General features: G+C 33.2%; 1 protein-coding gene and 1 long non-coding RNA gene across 2 annotated transcripts; one reads left to right on the top strand and one right to left on the bottom strand.

Moving 5' to 3' along the window:
• LOC140881075 (uncharacterized) lies at nucleotides 1–5,197 on the bottom strand. The gene is made up of 15 exons (XM_073286083.1): nucleotides 4,860–5,197; nucleotides 4,464–4,536; nucleotides 4,266–4,287; nucleotides 4,074–4,152; nucleotides 3,958–3,990; nucleotides 3,627–3,775; nucleotides 3,311–3,467; nucleotides 2,890–3,130; nucleotides 2,368–2,609; nucleotides 1,985–2,248; nucleotides 1,785–1,895; nucleotides 1,106–1,330; nucleotides 836–1,036; nucleotides 402–578; nucleotides 1–306 (listed from the first exon to the last, which is right to left on the bottom strand). The coding sequence occupies exons 1-15, from the start codon at nucleotides 5,133–5,135 to the stop codon at nucleotides 109–111; spliced, it is 2,448 nt and encodes an 815-aa protein (XP_073142184.1). The 5' UTR covers nucleotides 5,136–5,197; the 3' UTR covers nucleotides 1–108.
• Nucleotides 5,198–12,146: 6,949 nt separating this feature from the next.
• Nucleotides 12,147–15,864, top strand: LOC140877129 (uncharacterized). Its single transcript, XR_012149246.1, has 3 exons — nucleotides 12,147–12,408; nucleotides 13,172–13,492; nucleotides 15,734–15,864. It is a non-coding gene; the product is annotated as an uncharacterized lncRNA (long non-coding RNA).
• The last annotated feature ends 1,934 nt before the right edge of the window (nucleotides 15,865–17,798 follow it).

Here is a 17,798-nt window from a genome sequence, read left to right as displayed (position 1 = left end):
TAAAAGCTCCAAAACCAACATTCTTCCTCTCAGTGTGATATCACATTACATTGATACCTAATATCTTACATCCATTCCTAGTATCCTCGTACGCTAACATATTCGGGCTTAGACATGGGATCTCTTCAAGAGCAGAGATTCTAGAGACGCGGGATCGTGCACCGGAGGACTGCACGTGAAATTTTGGCACACCATAGCCACGACCTTGCCGGAAGCAAAGTTGCTTTTAGCCATCACGGCGATCTTCTGGTTCTTGTCCTCCCAGAATCCAATTTCTTCGGCATTGGAAGGGTCTATGTGAATCACCTGTCATCAATACCAAAAGACAAAAACCATGAAAAGATCTAACAATGTAAATGGTGAGAAGGCGAATCGAGTAGTGCTTGTGGAGAGGTGCTTACTGTTTTGTTAGGATCATAGGATGCATGAGCAGCGGCTAACATGCTGTCAAATTCCGGAGAAGACTTGTTCCCAGATAGGACAACTTGCTTCCTTGAAGGTACAACAACCATATCTGCAGCGCAGCACATCAGAGGCACAGCCATTGCTGATTCTTTCAACCTTTTCTCGAAGACTGCCTGTAAGAACACGAATTGAGAGGTAAAAGGAATTAAAAAAGGCGACTCCAGGAGACAAGACACGTGCAGAAGTCCTCGTTGTACATTGATTATATTGGGGAGCAACTATTATGTATGATACGAGATTTAATTCTACCTTTATATTGCTATAAGGTTTAAAATACTTTATTACCAACAGTAACATTGACACGACCCTTCAGAGCTTATAAGGATTAATTTAGTGCAGAATAGCAGTATTTAGCATATCAAGAGCATACCAGAAGATGTTCTGCGTTGTGCCTGTAACGGTCGGAATTGGTAGAAACCAAAGAAGCCAATCTTACTAAATTGATTGCCGAAACAGAGTTACCCGAGGGTTCTGCACCATCATGGTCTTCCTTCACACGGAGGAGAACTGAAGGATCGTCACCTTGAGTGTTGAAGTAACCTCCGCCATCTTTGTCAAGAAACAGTTCATCCTGAAAAAGTATGCCATCATGTGATATGTATAAGAACCAAGACTGAGAAATAGGAAAATGACTCATTACCTGGATATGTTGTAGTTCGATTGCCCAGGTTAACCAAAGTATTGAACCACCAAATTCGTACAGATCGAGAAGACCAGAAATCAAGAAGGCGTAATCATCCAAAAATCCAGGTGCTTTGGAGGGGCCATTCCTGAAGCAGTGGTTTAGCCTCCTAGTTTGCTGATTGTAAAGATGATTCCTGATAAAAGATGCTGCCTTTTCTGCAACTTCCAGGTATTCTTTCGGCTATGGTTCACCGAGGAGAAAAGAATTTCCAATTATACAAAAATAAACACTTGAGCAGATGATAAAGGTTCAATTACAAAACATGATATGATCTCAAAAGTTGGTTTATACTTTCTATGAACCTTAATAATCCTTAGAACATTTACAGGAAAGAAAAATAACTGTGGGTACACATGATGATCGTTATTTTATTTTCTGAATCAAATGGCTAACATATTTATACTTATATTAATATTAAATTAAATAATAATCCTGATCTCAAAGAACAAAAGGGCACAAATACGATGGGCTAGAGTCAGAAAACACAAAAGAACCACCACTATACAAAGCCTTAGAAGCTAATGCATGGACAAGGGCAACATGGTTGGCTCCTCTGGACAGTGATTGATCATTGATCAACAAAAAATATAATAGGTGTTAACCATTTACAGGTTATATCTGTAAGACATCTTACATCAGTACCCACAACTGGAAAGTAGTATTGTGTTCCTTCTCGTTCACCCTTCAGAATTTTAGAAGCTCTCGCAAATGAGGAAATTGCAAGTCCATTCCAAGAAACAATAACCTGGACAAAGAAATCACGTTGAAACATATAGAGATGAAGGGAAATAAAATTATAATTTGAATAACAAAGTCCCGAAAATCAGGTGGTACCTTATCATCCAAATGTGGCCTCGGACGTTTCGATCTCACATCAAAAAGCTTCTGTCTACACATTCCTATGATCTTCAGATACTCATCAACAGACATGCCAAACTTTGAAGCCATTGCAGAGGTGCTAGTTCTCTCTATTAACACGTTCTTACTCTTGAACTCATTGTGAGGATCGCTCATCCTTGAGAGATCACAGTTACCTGATTGTTTAATGTAGTAGTGCTCTTTAAACAGAGGTGCATGCTCTCCAAGTACGTCTTCAACCTATCAAGATAAGTAGACAAATTTCACATCATCAAACAATCATCCGAATACCAATGGAAAAATGGCTGCAATAGTGTGTCCCTTGGTAGTTCATCTCAAGAAACTACCAAATACTGTACCTCTTTACTGGCCCAAATGTAGAACGCACCCTCCATTTTTTTGGAGGCACCTTCAAACTCTGCACTATCAGCATCCTCCGCCGAAAAGATTTCACCATCAGGGCCAATCATCTCTCTCCTTAGATAATCGAAAATATCCCGAGATACACTTGAATAGACAACATCTTTTGTGATGGAAAACACATCCAGATAAACATTAGCCAGCTGACCTTGGTCATACAGCATCTTCTCAAAATGTGGTACTGCAAAAAAATAAATAGTATCTTCAATAGGGGAGCAAGGAATTTCACAAAAGGACGGCCTAAACTAAAATGAACTAAAATGCTAAACAATTAGATAGAGGAAGCTAAACGTTATAATTTACATATTTCATATGAAAATCATAGAAACGTATCAGACGGGGTGGCCTCAACTGCTGCCCTTCCCACGCCTCTCCTCATCACCGAGCATCCTCAGCAAATGATCTAAACTACTGAAATTCACAATCTCGCATAGTTTAGTGAATTTATGAGAACAACGAACCATGCCAACATTCATCAACACTGTATCTGTGAAAGCCACCTCCAACATGATCATGAATACCACCTCTTGCCATGCTCTGAAGTGTGGAGAAAACCATAGGTAAGTTGCCCTTTGCTTCACCCGATATCCCATTCTCCTGGAACTTCTTTGAATGATAAAGCATCAACTGTATTTCAACTGGTCTAGGAAATTTAGGAGCTGATCCAAAGCCACCAAACTTTGCATCATAGTTGTCAGAAAGCTATGACGAATGAAAAAGAACGTTAGGCGCTTGCAAAGTTTACAAGAAAAATGTTAAAAACCAAGCAGAGAAATTAAGATAACTCAGTATAAGAAATGAGATTACAAAATAAAACCTGAAAACATATAAATATATCAAATAGCATCCGAAATAATAGAAAAATGTTCCATAAAAAAATACCTGTTCAGCACATTTTCGCAATGCCTTTTCTTGAAGTCCTTCCGCCAGCTTTTCCGACCTTGCGGTAGCAGATAATGCCTCGGAAAGTTGTTCTATTGCGAAAGTCCCGCTCTGGACTAGCTCATCCTTCTTACTGTCCCAAGCTTCTTTCACCTTCCTGTTAAATAAGAGAGACGTATAAAAGTTGTTCTGACTTTTATGCAATATCTGAAGTTAAAATACTGGCCAACAAGATATGTCCATACCAAAAAGAAATCTACTCAAAAAAATAATATCAATCCCGATAAAAACAATGAGAGGACGAATGTACTGATACCTAAGCACAGTTTTAAAGCCAGGTCTGCCATATTTATCATCTGGAGGAAAGTAAGTACCACCCATCAAAGGCTTTAGGTCAGGTGAAAGGAAAACGCTTAAAGGCCAACCACCACCACCATAGAGCGCCTGCACGTATGTCATGTATACCTGAAGAAGTAAAAGGTGAAAAAATAACGCGTTTAAGACAGATACTTCTCGGAAATTTTGACAATTGAATAAGATAAGAAATCAAAGTAAAATACTGATATTAACTATTAAGAGTAATTGGGAGAAAAACTAATGTCTGGGATAAGTTGACAGTTGACAGTTGATGTAATATGCTGTATTACCTTATCTACATCTGGTCTTTCTTCTCGATCCACCTGCCAAGAATACGTTTAAAGATCGCCATTTTTTTAGGAAAAAAGGAGGAAAGGACATTTTGAAGAAGTCCAGAGTTCCACACCTTGATACCGACGAACCAATCATTGAGCAATTTGGCCACCTCTTCATTCTCAAAAGATTCATCCTCCATAACATGGCACCTCAATTCAAAAATAGTTGCGCAGAAAAACTCAGATCGAAATATCACATATATGAAGCCAAACGACAAGACAAAGAAAAACAAACTTCAGACGAGACTGATAAAAACTCATACCAATGACATGTGCTGTATCCAACTTCAAAATGAAAGATGATCCCATCAATGCACGAAAACCCAAGTAGTAAAAACCCAAAAGAAGAGGATATTAAGTGAATGATTTTGCACAACTTAAAAAGCTCAAGAGACCAGACTTGATAATCTAGGACTAACGAATGAACCAAAAGACTGAAAGAAAAGAGAAATAGGCCGTACTTGACAAAAAGATAGGCACATCTCTTCTACGAGCAACTGAAAATGCCTCTTCACCCCATGGATACCAATCAACCTATTTAAAAACCAGGGAAACTAATACAGAATCAAGAAAACACCAACGCCCATAAAATAAGAGCTGAATATAGGGCGAGACAATTCCCTTGAAAGAAAAATTATTAAAAATCTCATGCCTGATTATTAAATATTGAGTTCATGTGTCTGAATTCTCACACGCCATTACATGCAAAGAGCAGCTAAACGATGGAAATCACAAATACATCATTTTGATCTTCAAGCTGCGTGTGCCCTGAACTAAGTGAGGTCTCCTTATCACACCCCCATAACCCCACAACACCCAAAAGATTTAATGTTCACAGAGCTACGAGGAATACTCACAGGATTATGCGCGTGCTGAAGAAGGTAAGGACTGTGCTCCAGAGCAAGGCGATTGCTGTGCTTGTGGGTCTCCGACGACGTCGTTTCCGAAGACTTATCCGCAGCCATCGCAAAGGCGCCGGAAACTATAATGGGTCTCCGGAAAACGATAGATAATGGCCAAGAAAATGGAAGAAACGCCGAATTATTGAATTTCTTCAGCGAATTATTGGTGGGTATAGTGTGAGAGATGAATTGAAGTGGCCGGGAGGAAGAAAAGATCCATCTTTTGAGCATAGGGAATCAACTATTTAATATTAATAGGGAGAAGAAAAATGGTTACGAGAGAAAAGGAGAATTTATATAACTCTTGGAGCATTTGGCCATGGAGTTCTGACATTTGGTGTCGAAAGGAAAAGGAGCATGCTCTGCCACGTGGCTTCCAGAAGGTTGACTCGGATTCTCAGTAGACCCAAAGTCCAACGGCGGTTGTTCGCAGCCCAAAAGAAATGAATTATCGGGCAAGTGTCGGCCCGCACAATTTTGAGTTGAATTGGGCCTCTTCAATTGGGAATATAGGCCCAAATACGAAACTTTTCATATGTTCTCCAAAAAACAAAAACTTGTGCTTTGTCATTAACTTTTTAGATAGGCCATTTTTAATATATAATTATTAGTGAAAAATGCATACGTTTTACGTGTGTAAAAGAGAAGTATTTTTTTGAAGCAAATCATGGAGTTAAGCAGTGTTTGAGAGAGCTTATAAGAAGCATTTCTCAGCATTTTCTTAACAAAAATTTCAAAATTTTGTTAAGAAAAAGTTGAGAAATACTTCCTAAAAACTCTTAAACACTGTCTTAGTGGAAGGTTTTTAGTAGAATAGTGGATAGAAAAATATAATTATGGAATAAAGTATTTGATGTCCTCAAAAATAGTTTAATAACATACACATCTAATAACATACTCATCTTTTAGATAATAGAACAGATAATTGAAATTTAAATATTAACAAAATTAAGAGGACATTATTTCACCGTCAGATGGTGGGTGAGGATTTCTACGGTAAAAAATCGTAATAAATAAAAGCACAATCTGTTGTGAGTTTTTAGCTAAAATCTCCCCAAAAAATTAGTAAAACAATATTTAGGTAGTGTTTAGGAGAGCTCATAAGAAACACTTTTCAGTTTTTTTTTCACAAAATTTCAAAAAAATTGTGAAGAAAAAGTTGAGAAATACTTTTTAGAAGCTCAATTTTGTGAAGAAAAAATTGAGAATTACTGCTTAAAAGCTCTTCCAAATACTACCTTAATAATCTACTATCTTCTTCATATCTATTACTATAGGATAATAAAGATGAATTCGATAGGTTTTTTTTTTGTTGATTGTCAAAAATTTTGTGAAAAAAAAAATGAAAAATATTTTTTAGAAGCTTTCTCAAATACTACCATAATAATCCACTATCTCCTTCTTATCTATTACTATAGGATAATAAAGATGAATTTCGGTAGGTTTTTTTGCTAGTAGCGCCTATAATCCCCGTTCATTTTATAATTACCATTTTATCCCTTTGACAATTAAAAATTACTATTTGGTAATATATGTAATTACCATTTTACCCCTGGACTATGGGATATATCTAATATTACTTTTTCTTTTAGCATTTTAATAAAACTTTTGATTGTGTAATACTATAATTCTTAGAAAAAGTCCATTTAAATGATGAAATATATTCTATAGTGGGCTCATGTGTCTTTTCCGCGCAACTAGTGTAGGTCACATGTTTCGTTTCGTGGGTTATGATGAAAACATTACATACAAAATTATTCAAGTTGCCGCCTACCTTTTTATAATAATTATTATTACTATTATAGGACTTACACCGCTTTAACAAAAGACAATAACCTACAGAGATTATTATTACACCAACAAAATCCAACTCAATAATTGGATTTTTTTGCAATCAATAGAATCGAATCCGTGACTTTGACTTTGATATCAATTGTAGGATTGAATGATTGTCGCTTAACCAAAAATTATTGCTGGTGATAACGTTGAAATTCAAATCTTTTAAACCGCACAACATCTCAAATATCACGTTTGATTACTTTACCTTGAGAGATAATTATTGCACCTTATTATTATTATTATTATTATTATTATTATTATTATTATTATTATTATTATTATTATTATTATATTTGAAATAGTGTTAATTATATATGCCTCCCTTCAAGTTTTTCATAAATACAAAAAATCCAATTAACTTTGAAATAACATATACCTCTCGTCCGGTATAAACCAAGCTTACATTAAAACTCATTAACTTTAAAAATTACATGCAACTCCTTAAAGTTTTTTAAACACCTTACTGTTGCCACTTTTTGTGCATTATAATATTAAAAAACGTGAAAGTTTTAAAAAATAATTTAAGTGAAAAATTTAAAAAAATGAATATAAAAATAAAATTAAACCAAAATGAAAATTTTTACTAAGCCAAAATATATTTATGATTTGATTTTTTGTTTACTGTTTCATTTTATTTTAAATTATTTGTTTCACTTTTCACTTAAATATGTCGTATAAACTATTATATTTTTTATACAAATATTTTGATTTGGTTTTATCGATCTTAATTTTAAATGTATATCGCGTAAACTATAATATTTTGTGTTTTAACATTCACAACCAAAATTAAAATTTATTTATTTTTTTGTAATTTTATTTTTATATTCATTTTTTGTACTATTTTATTAATTTTTTTTTCAAATTTTATACTCTATTATATTAATTAGCAAACGGTGGTAATTGTAGTGTATTTAAAAAATACTAGGCAGGTATATATAATTTTTAAATTTAACGTGTGTAAATATAATCTTGATATAAATTTGAAAGGATGTATACTAATTTTCAAAGTTAGTTGAGTCTTTTTTATCATTATGATAAACGTCCTCAAGAGAAGCATATGTAATTAACTCATTCGAAATATTAGTTCTTAAAGATGAATGGAAGGAACAATGGTATTCTCTAACAAAAGCATTGGAGTTTCATGTAGTACTAGTTAGTAATCTTCGTACGAGAATTTTCACGTGCATAAATAATTTATGTTACATTCAAAAATAAATTAATATTTTTTAGATTTATAAATTGAAAAACTAAAGTTGAAAGATGATAATAATAATAAATAATAAGTTTATTAAAATATAAAATAATGGACATTTTGATCCCTCCAATAAAATGACAGTAATAGTTATTTTAAAAGATTTGTACATTATTAAGGTAATGTTTGCAACCTCTATAAATAAGTGATTATAAGTTTTTTTGTTAATAAATTTATTTAAAAAATTCATATAATTATTTATTTTTAGAGTTTACAAACAACATATGAATATAGTGGATAATGAACAAAACAATGTGAAAAAATACAATATATAAAACCATTAGAAAAATTATTTGCTTGTAATCATAAGTCTGAAGTCTCAATGTAATAATTTATAATGAATGTCACAGAGCACTCTGAACTATGAGTAGAAAATTATTTGTAAATTCCGAATTCTAACAATATCACGTGACAAACAAGTTTGGAGTACAAGTGGCCTTTAAAAAGAAAGATGAAAAGAATATTATATTCTTTAAATTATTTGACTAAAAATTAATATTGCCGACAAATAATGTCTCCAATCGTGAACTCGCTATCAGGTTGGTATTTCCCCCCTCAATTTTTAATAAAAAACACAATTCCTAAGAATTTAATAATACCATAATCATCTTCTCAAAAAAATAATAATAATAATACCATAATCATTATTGATTGAAATTTCTTTGGGTCTACAGTTAAAGAGAGAGTAAATGATCACACATCAACTTTATTGGTCGGTACGTGCGTAATTAACAAAATTAGCACACTGTTCTTTTATAGATCATCTTGTCGCACAAAGTTTTTCGGTAGAATTTATTCGGTTAGAGCGATTTGCATATTATTAAATTAGATCGGATTTTACTCAATACACATTAAAGAATAACGATTGAATGTTCTATAATATTCATATATATATGTGTAATTTACAAAATTCTATATATGATATGAGTTGTAATTTATTAACGGAATTTTTTAGTTAATATCATATGATTTTTATATTTTTATGTTCAAATTGAAAAAAGTATTTTAAAACTAAAACTAAAAATAGAGTTTCAATTAATTTTTATACAATATGCATTTTTTATTCTTTGTGAATATTTATTATTAATGTTTTATATTTACAAACATAATTATATATATTACATATTTATATTTGGTATATTAAGAACATTAAAAGTTTATCTAGTACGTCTCTTACTATTAAATAAAATTAATTAAATTGACATCCAATTATTTATTATCAAAGATATTGAATAAATTTTATTTTAAGAAATTATTAGAAAACACATTAAGAAATGCGCTTATTAAAATATTTACAAGATATTTTAATTTTGAAAACATATTCGACTATTTTTTTATGCAAAAGCTCTATATACTAAAGTATATATTTTTTGTTTAAATAAAAAAACGTAATAAATTTTATTTACATATAATAACATTATAAAAAATATATAATAATTATGTTTATATTGTAGGTATGCTATTATTTATGGTCTATTTTTTCATGATTTTTCAATATTATTTTAGGTCCCTGTAATTTAATAAATACCATAAATTAGTCACCAAAAATATATTTAACCATAAAATAAATGAAAAAAACTAATTGTGTTGTAATTTTCAATATTTAAGAACTAAACATGTTTATATGAAAGTTTAAGAATAAAAAATATAAGGACTGAAAATGCACTTTCCACATTTTAAACCAATATATAGACAGCCTTCAACATATATTTCAAATGGGTCCTCTCAAATGATTCCTTTGAATGATGAATGATGACAGCCACATATCATGGAAACTGCCTATATGTGTAAATGATTTGTCGCAACTTTTTCTCATTAATTAAATAACATTTGGAACTTTCAAGTATTTAAATATTTTTAAAACACGAATCTATTGATCATAAGTGTACAATAAAATCATTAGATTACACTAGTCTCATATATTTTAACGAGGATCATTCATTGTCTTGAAATTTAGTGATTTAAGTTTTCTCACATTACTTTTCAAAAAAAAAAAAAAAAGTTTCTCACATTAATTATATGAGAATGAATTCACTCATGTAACATAGAAAAATCTCGATCATGACACGTTTCATAATTTCATATCATATATCATTTTTACAATAAATCAAGCTGGTCAGCAATCCAAAATTACTTGAAAATTTTAGAATATTTTTTGGGTTCGGAAGTGGAAGCCTGGAAGGACTGGCTGGCTTATAATACTAAAAGAAATATTTAGCCGTTTGTTTCTGTAGATAAAATAAGCGAGTAATTATTGTATAAAAGTTTATAATACAGTGATAATGTTGGGTATAACATGACATCGATGATGTGATAGTAAATTATTAATTTATAAAGATTAAGAAAATTCTAACGGGAAGTGTGCATACTAGAATAATCCTAATAAGAGATCATGTTGATTTATCAACTCATATTTTTTTTAAAAAAGGGTTGACCCCGAAGGGTGTTGGAAATTGTATTATTGAATGAATTACAATTGAAATGGGCTTGAAAGGGTTTGAATTGATTAACCCAAATTGTTTGTAAAAGCCTTGTCCAAAGTATTACAAAATTCAAAATTTTGGTGAAATAAATTGGAAGGAAATGGAGAAATGGTAGTCCCACATTGGAACAATTCCAAGACAGTGAGTTCAAAGCGACGTGCGCCCGCGCGGTTAAAAATTACCGCGCGAGCGCGGTACCAAAATGGCGAGGCAGTGTGTTGGCTTAAAGTTGGGCGCTCGAGCGGTAGAAAATTACCGCCCGAGCGCACCTTCTGCATAATGAACAGTCACGACTGTTTCTGGCATTTTTCTGTCATGAGTTGCATCCTTATGCCTTCAAACGTGTTGTTTCGTGTATAAGACTATATATATGGTGGTTATAACACAGAAAACAGATACAGAAACATCTGATAACGTAGATTTCAGATTTCAGATTTCTCAAAATCTCTCCCTCACTTTCTCAAAAGAAAAGTAAAAGCATATTTTCGTTCGTTGAAGTTCGTGATATTTGCAGTGCTGCTATATCACGATCGAAAGTCGTTGTAACTTAGAGACGATTGTCGCTAACGTTTAGCACTTGGAACGGGCAATTTCGTCTTGCGGATAGAGAGTTTCTCTCGCCTCGACTGTGTTGATCATTTGCGTTGCTGTTGATTGCTTCCGACATTGAAGTTTTCAGAATTCAGAATACAACTTACTAACAAAGGGAACCCCATTCCACATGAGTCAGAGGCCCATTGACTCATGCGAAGGGTAAATTGAGGGATGTGCACGAGCGGCAGAGACCTGATGGAGGGAGCACATGACCCAATCCCCAGAGCATACCCCCACAATATTTCAGTAAGAAATATGCTCAACACGAGGATCGAACCCGCAACGCTGTAGAATTTCTTTCCACGTCACCTCAGACCTTACCAACTCGCCTATGCCCCTGTGGGCGATTTATCAACTCAGATTGACCTTATATATTGTGTACCAAACACTATCTTGCCAATTACCTAAGTATTATATCGTTGTTGAACATGATACATGATTGAGTACACGTGTACGTGAACAGAAAATCCTTCATAACATTTTTTTTACTGGAATAATATCGAATTTTCGGTATATCAAAGATTTCGATACGGTACAATAACGGTATGAAATTTAAAAATTTCGCTATATACTGGAATTTTGAAATAATATATAAAAAATATATATTATTTTGTATTAATAAATTTAATTTTTTAAAAAATATAACGTTTTTTTTTCGGTATAAAACGAGATATACCGATACCGTAACGAAATCTCGGTATACTGTGAAATTTTTTCGGCATAATCAATATATGCTAGTTATATGTACTACTGATATCAAAATGCCGAAAGTATATCGGTATGCCGAAAGTTTCAATACGATATCGGTATAAATTTTTTTTAAAATTACGATACAATATAAGATATGTAGTTTTCGCTATAGTACAAAACGGTATATCACCCTTATTCTGTTACATTAATAATTAGTTGCCACGTATATCCAATTTCAATCGTTTTTTTTAATTATATTATAATTATAAATTGGTTATACCAATAAAAACTATATATCCACGACAATGTTACAAAAAGGGTGAATTGGGCAAAAATCCCCAATCCAAAACAAAATTTTAAAATCAGTCCCTAGCTCATAAAAATTTTATCTGCAGTACCTGATGCAAACCAAACTTATCTTAAACTCCCTAATTCACGTTTTTTACTTATTTGCCCTTAAAATTATATTTTCTTTTTATTTTTATCTTATCTCTTCCTCACCCATTTCGGATTGAAACCTCCTCCAAGACTACAGAACGCACAATCCATGGCCACACAATGAAGATTTGGAATCGGGAACGAAAGAATTCAAGCAATTGAACTAACCCTGAAGCCGATTTTCCAGAGAAGAACGAAAGCAAAGCAGGTGTTCTTTCTTGATCTGTTTTTTTTTTTTCCCGAAAGCTCATTCCATTTTTCTTTGAAGTATTGGAATAGCTCTCTGATAATAATCAGAGGCTGAGGCTGAGGCCGATCGGCAAATCTGGGATCTTTTATTTGGTTATGAAAAATCTTTCCTCCTTTTCTTAGTTTAGTTTCCCCGTTCAATTTATGTCCCTTAAAGTTGGGAAGGAAATTGTTATGTTCTTAGTTTCAAAAATTATTCCTACGTATTCGAGTATTGCGTTGAATAATTTTCTCGAACCAAAATATTTAGATTCCCTAAAAAATTCTCACCTAGATTCGGTTCATGGAATCGGGAATCATGCTAGAGAAACAAATCTCAGGCATATTTATATATCGCCGACGGCCTTGTATGTGACTCCAGAGCAGGTTTTTGTTCAATTTTTTTGGTTGTAGGTTTTTGTTTGATTTTCCTTTACTTTTTGTTTAATTTTTGCAGGTTTTTGTTCAATTTATTATTGGTTTTATAATGCAGGTTTTGTTCGATTTGCCATTGATTTTACGTGTGTTCCGGAGTTGATTTTCATATGTGACTATTTGTTGATACTAATGTTTTGTTGTTCTATCTAGAACGGTTTTTTCTTGATATTGGATTTTGCTTTGTTTCTTCTTGGTGTTGATGTTTTAATTGTTGGTTGGAATTATATTTCTCGAATTATATTTCTCGAATTTTGATATCGTATGCGAGAACTTTTATTGATTGAAAACTACTTTTATTTTTGTAGAATGGAATCTGGAGTAGGGTCTTCTTCCAACCTTGCTTTTTTGGGTTGCTGCAAATGTAATGAGAAATTATTTGTGATATCAATTATGAGTGGATCTAGTTTGGATGATTTATTTCAGAGTTTGTCAAGCAAATATGAACAAATTAATCCTCAATCTATGTCACTACAATACATAGCTCCACAGTACAAGATGTACGTTACCTTGAACAACAATGATGATGTCCGTAATATGATACATCTTCACATGTGTATGAGGCTAACTATGATTGAATTGAGGGCTGAGAAAAAAGATCAGACTACAGGAGGTTTAAATACTGAGAGGTATAATTCACTCGTTCCTTTTTTTTTTGCACGGTCTATACTGTTTACTTCAATAATTATTTGTTATCTTTATGTAAAGATAGAGTTTGAAAGCGTGATTTTGTATTTGTACTTCGTTATAGTTTTTTGGTGATTTTTAATGTTGATTCATCCTAAAAGTAATTCTAAAGTTATGGTTGTGAAATTCATAAGGGACTACGAAGATGACACAACAATCCAGAAGTGATAATGAGCTTGAAGAGGCTCCCGTACAAAATTCCCTTGATTCTTGGTTTCATTGCATACGTGGGGTGGGCCAAACATTCAAAGATGCTTCAGAATTTAGAATTTATATGAAAAAATATTCTGTTGCTATAAGACGCTCATTTTTGTATGCCAAAAATGATCGAGATAAGATTATTGTTGTTTGTACTGAACATAGTTGCAAGTGGCGAGTTTATGCATCCAGACATAAGGCAGACAACCTATTTGGGATCAGAAAATGCAATTTACAACACACTTGTGGAGAGGACAATTTATCTGATAGAGGACATCCAAGAGCTGATTCAGCTTGGGTCGCAGATTTGATGAAGAATAAATTGAGGGGAGAGCCATCTTACCGTCCCTGTGCAATGGTGAAAGATGTACACAGAGATTTTGGAGTAGATTTAGAGTATCACAAGGCTTGGAAGGGCAAGGAATTAGCTATGCATGATCTCCATGGCACAGATAAGGGGTGTTATGACAAATTGAGATGGTATTGTCGTGCAGTTAGAGAAACAAATCCTGGTAGTGTGGCAGATTGTGAGATTGATGTAGTAACCAATAATTTCAAACGGTTATTCATTTGTTTTAATGCATGTGCAGTTGGTTTTGCTACTGGTTGTAGACCAATGATATTTCTCGATGGAACTCATATTAAAAACAAATATAAAGGTAGTATCCTACTTGCAGTGGCAAAAGATGCCAATGATGATCTTTTTACATTAGCATACGCTGTAGTGGATGCTGAGAATGATTCGAATTGGGAATGATTTTGTTTTCATTTGAGAGGTGTCCTTGTTTTGCAACATATCATGGTGTTTGAAAAGTTCACTTTTTTCTCAGATAGACATCCCGGTATTATCAAGACTATTAAGCTATTATTTCCGGGAAGTCACCATGCGTATTGTTTGAGGCACTTGGTGGATAATTTTGTGAAGCAGGTTAGTAAGTAATTTAACTTTTTGTTTGAAATCTTCAAATAGTATTATTTATTGACGGTCATATAAATGTCTTAACTTTTTTGTCATTGAAGGTCTTGCGAAGTTATCCGCTACACAACAAAAAACATTGGTCATCTGTGTTCAAAAAAGCTGCATATGCCCCTTCACAACAAGAATTTACACGCCACATTAATAATATTTTGGAATCCATGCCTCGTGCTAGTACTTTTATCACAAGTTCTGATCCACAAAGTTGGGCAAATGCTTTGTTTCCTGGTAGGCGATGGGGTGTAAAAAATAATAACATTGCCGAATGTTGGAACAACTGGGTTAAACCAGCTCGTCATCTTCCAATTGTTTCTATGGTGGATCATGTACGTGTGCAAATCATGAACATGATGCACAGACGACGGGAAACAACATCAGTCATGGTTCAGGAATTAAGCCCGAAGAAGGAGAAGACTCTAGCTACCACATATATTGAATCCAGAAACTTGAGTATTAACAAATCATGTGGTTGGAAATTTGAGGTAGTTGATGGTGATAAATCATTTGCGGTTGATTTGAATGAATGGACTTGTTCATAAAAATCTTGGCAGATTAATATGCTTCCATGCAAGCATGCTTGTGCAGCTATTAAATCAAAGTCAATGTCGCTATATGCTTTTTGTGATCGGTATTTTCATATTGAAATGTATCGTCAAGCATATAAAGGAATGATCAATCCCATACCGACATTTGACATGTACGAGACCAACAATGATGAAGGATCTGTAATCAATGCTCCGGATATACGAAGTCAACCAGGCCGTAGAAGGACTAAGAGGATTCCGTCTCAAGTTGAAACACGTGTGTCAAAGTGTGGTCGTTGTCATAAGCCAGGGCACAACAGACGTAGTTGCAAAGAAGCCATAGAATAGGTTTATATTGTTAATTGAAATAGTATCTCAATATTGAGTGTACCTACAATGATTTACTTGTTGACATCCTTTTCTTATTATATATGATTACTACGAAGTATTGATAACTAATTTATTTTTTTACATTTCTGCAGCAGAAAAAGGAGAGAGGAAGGGCAATTGATCGTGGATTTGCCTGCTAGGAAGCATACACGTTCCAGTGGTGGATTTGTGGTTTAGTTTTAGTTTAATGGTTTCAGTTCTTAGACATTTTAGTCCGAACTTTGTGGACTTCTATTTATTTATGGTTTTGTTTTGCCTAGATGGTTCTTGTGTTTGTATTGTGCACAACATATTGATATGCTTGTTATCGTTGACGATTAATGTTGATGGTGTTGTTATTTGGTATTGTTGGATGCTCATAAAATAAACGCATATGCCTTTTTCTTCCAAATCCAGAATTTCCGCAGATGCATTAAAACAAGCGCAGAAGCGCTTCCTATGTTTCTGAATTCTCTGTACAATCACGCAGATGCGTGAATTAAGCCGCAGATGCGGTTCTTCTTCCTTCTCAGTTTTCTGCTCACTGCCTCTTCACGCATAAGCGTGACTTTCTCCAGCATATGCGCAACTTGAATTCTTCTATTTATTTCTTAAAATCTCAGTCAATTCACGCAGAAGCGCGACATTCTCGTGCATATTCATGATTTGATCAAATGCTTTTAATATGTAAGAAATGAAAATCCTCAAGTCTCACTTTATTCCATTGTGCTTGTTTTACTACGTTATGTACTTTATTATCGGATATTTGTACTTCATGGTAGGCTTGTCTGTACCTAATTTTCTGAAATATGTACTCTCGTTAGTTATTTTAATATTTATTGGTTAGTGCATATTTATTTGCCACCAAGTAATTTTATTCACCAACCAAAGTGCACATGCATCTTCTATATTCACCTCCTCAACTTAGTGAATAAATCGAAGGCCATGCTTGTTGACAAATGAAATTCCTCAAGTCTCGCTTTATTCCAATGTGCTTGTTTTACCACGTTTTGTACTTTATTATCGGACATTTGTACTTCATGGTAGGCTTTTCTGTACCTAATTTTTTGAAATATGTACTCTCGTTAGTTATTTCAATATTTATTGGTTAGTGCATATTTATTTGCCACCAAGAAATTTTATTCACCAACCAAAGTGCACATGCATCTCCTATATTCACCTCCTCAACTTAGTGAATAAATCGAAGGCCATGCTTGTTGACAAATGAAATTCCTCAAGTCTCGCTTTATTCCAATGTGCTTGTTTTACCACGTTTTGTACTTTATTATCGGATATTTGTACTTCATGGTAGGCTTTTCTGTACCTAATTTTTTGCAATATGTATTCTCGTTAGTTATTTCAATATTTATTGGTTAGTGCATATTTATTTGCCACCAAGAAATTTTATTCACCAACCAAAATGCACATGCATCTCCTATATTCACCTCCTCAACTTAGTGAATAAATCGAAGACCATGCTTGTGATTATATGTCATTTATACTATATTTAGTAGATAACAATTGCTTTTTTAATATGTAAGAAATGAAATTCCTCAAGTCTCGCTTCATTCCAATGTGCTTGTTTTACCACGTTTTGTACTTTATTATCGGACATTTGTACTTCATGGTAGGCTTGTCTGTACCTAATTTTTTGAAATATGTACTCTCGTTAGTTATTTCAATATTTATTGGTTAGTGCATATTTATTTGCCACCAAGAAATTTTATTCACCAACCAAAGTGCACATGCATCTCCTATATTCACCTCCTCAACTTAGTGAATAAATCGAAGACCATGCTTGTGATTATATGTCATTTATACTATATTTAGTAGATAACAAATGCTTTTTTAATATGTAAGAAATGAAATTCCTCAAGTCTAACTTTATTCCAATGTGCTTGTTTTACCACGTTTTGTACTCTATTATCGGATATTTGTACTTCATGGTAGGCTTGTCTGTACCTAATTTTCTGAAATATGTACTCTCGTTAGTTATTTCAATATTTAAGCGTAAAGTGCATATTTATTTGCCACCAAGAAATTTTATTCACTAACCAAAGTGCACATGCATCTCCTATATTCACCTCCTCAACTTAGTGAATAAATCGAAGGCCATGCTTGTGATTATATGTCATTTATACTATATTTAGTAGATACCAATTGCTTTTTTAATATGTAAGA

This window comes from Henckelia pumila, chromosome 2 (assembly GCF_033568475.1).
Source record: "Henckelia pumila isolate YLH828 chromosome 2, ASM3356847v2, whole genome shotgun sequence".
Lineage (NCBI taxonomy): Eukaryota > Viridiplantae > Streptophyta > Magnoliopsida > Lamiales > Gesneriaceae > Henckelia > Henckelia pumila.
Note: the sequence above shows the minus strand (reverse complement) of the source record. Positions and strands in the feature narration are given on the sequence as shown.

Bases quoted from the DNA above. Each gene is read 5' to 3' on its own strand.
- LOC140881075 (XM_073286083.1), bottom strand. From the start codon at position 5,135: ATGCTCAAAAGATGGATCTTTTCTTCCTCCCGGCCACTTCAATTCATC. The intron at 3,131-3,310 runs GTATTTTTTTAT...CATTCGTCATAG, and splicing joins TGCGAAAATGTGCTGAACAG to CTTTCTGACAACTATGATGC. The intron at 1,331-1,784 runs GTAAGATGTCTT...GGTGAACCATAG, and splicing joins TTCCAGTTGTGGGTACTGAT to CCGAAAGAATACCTGGAAGT.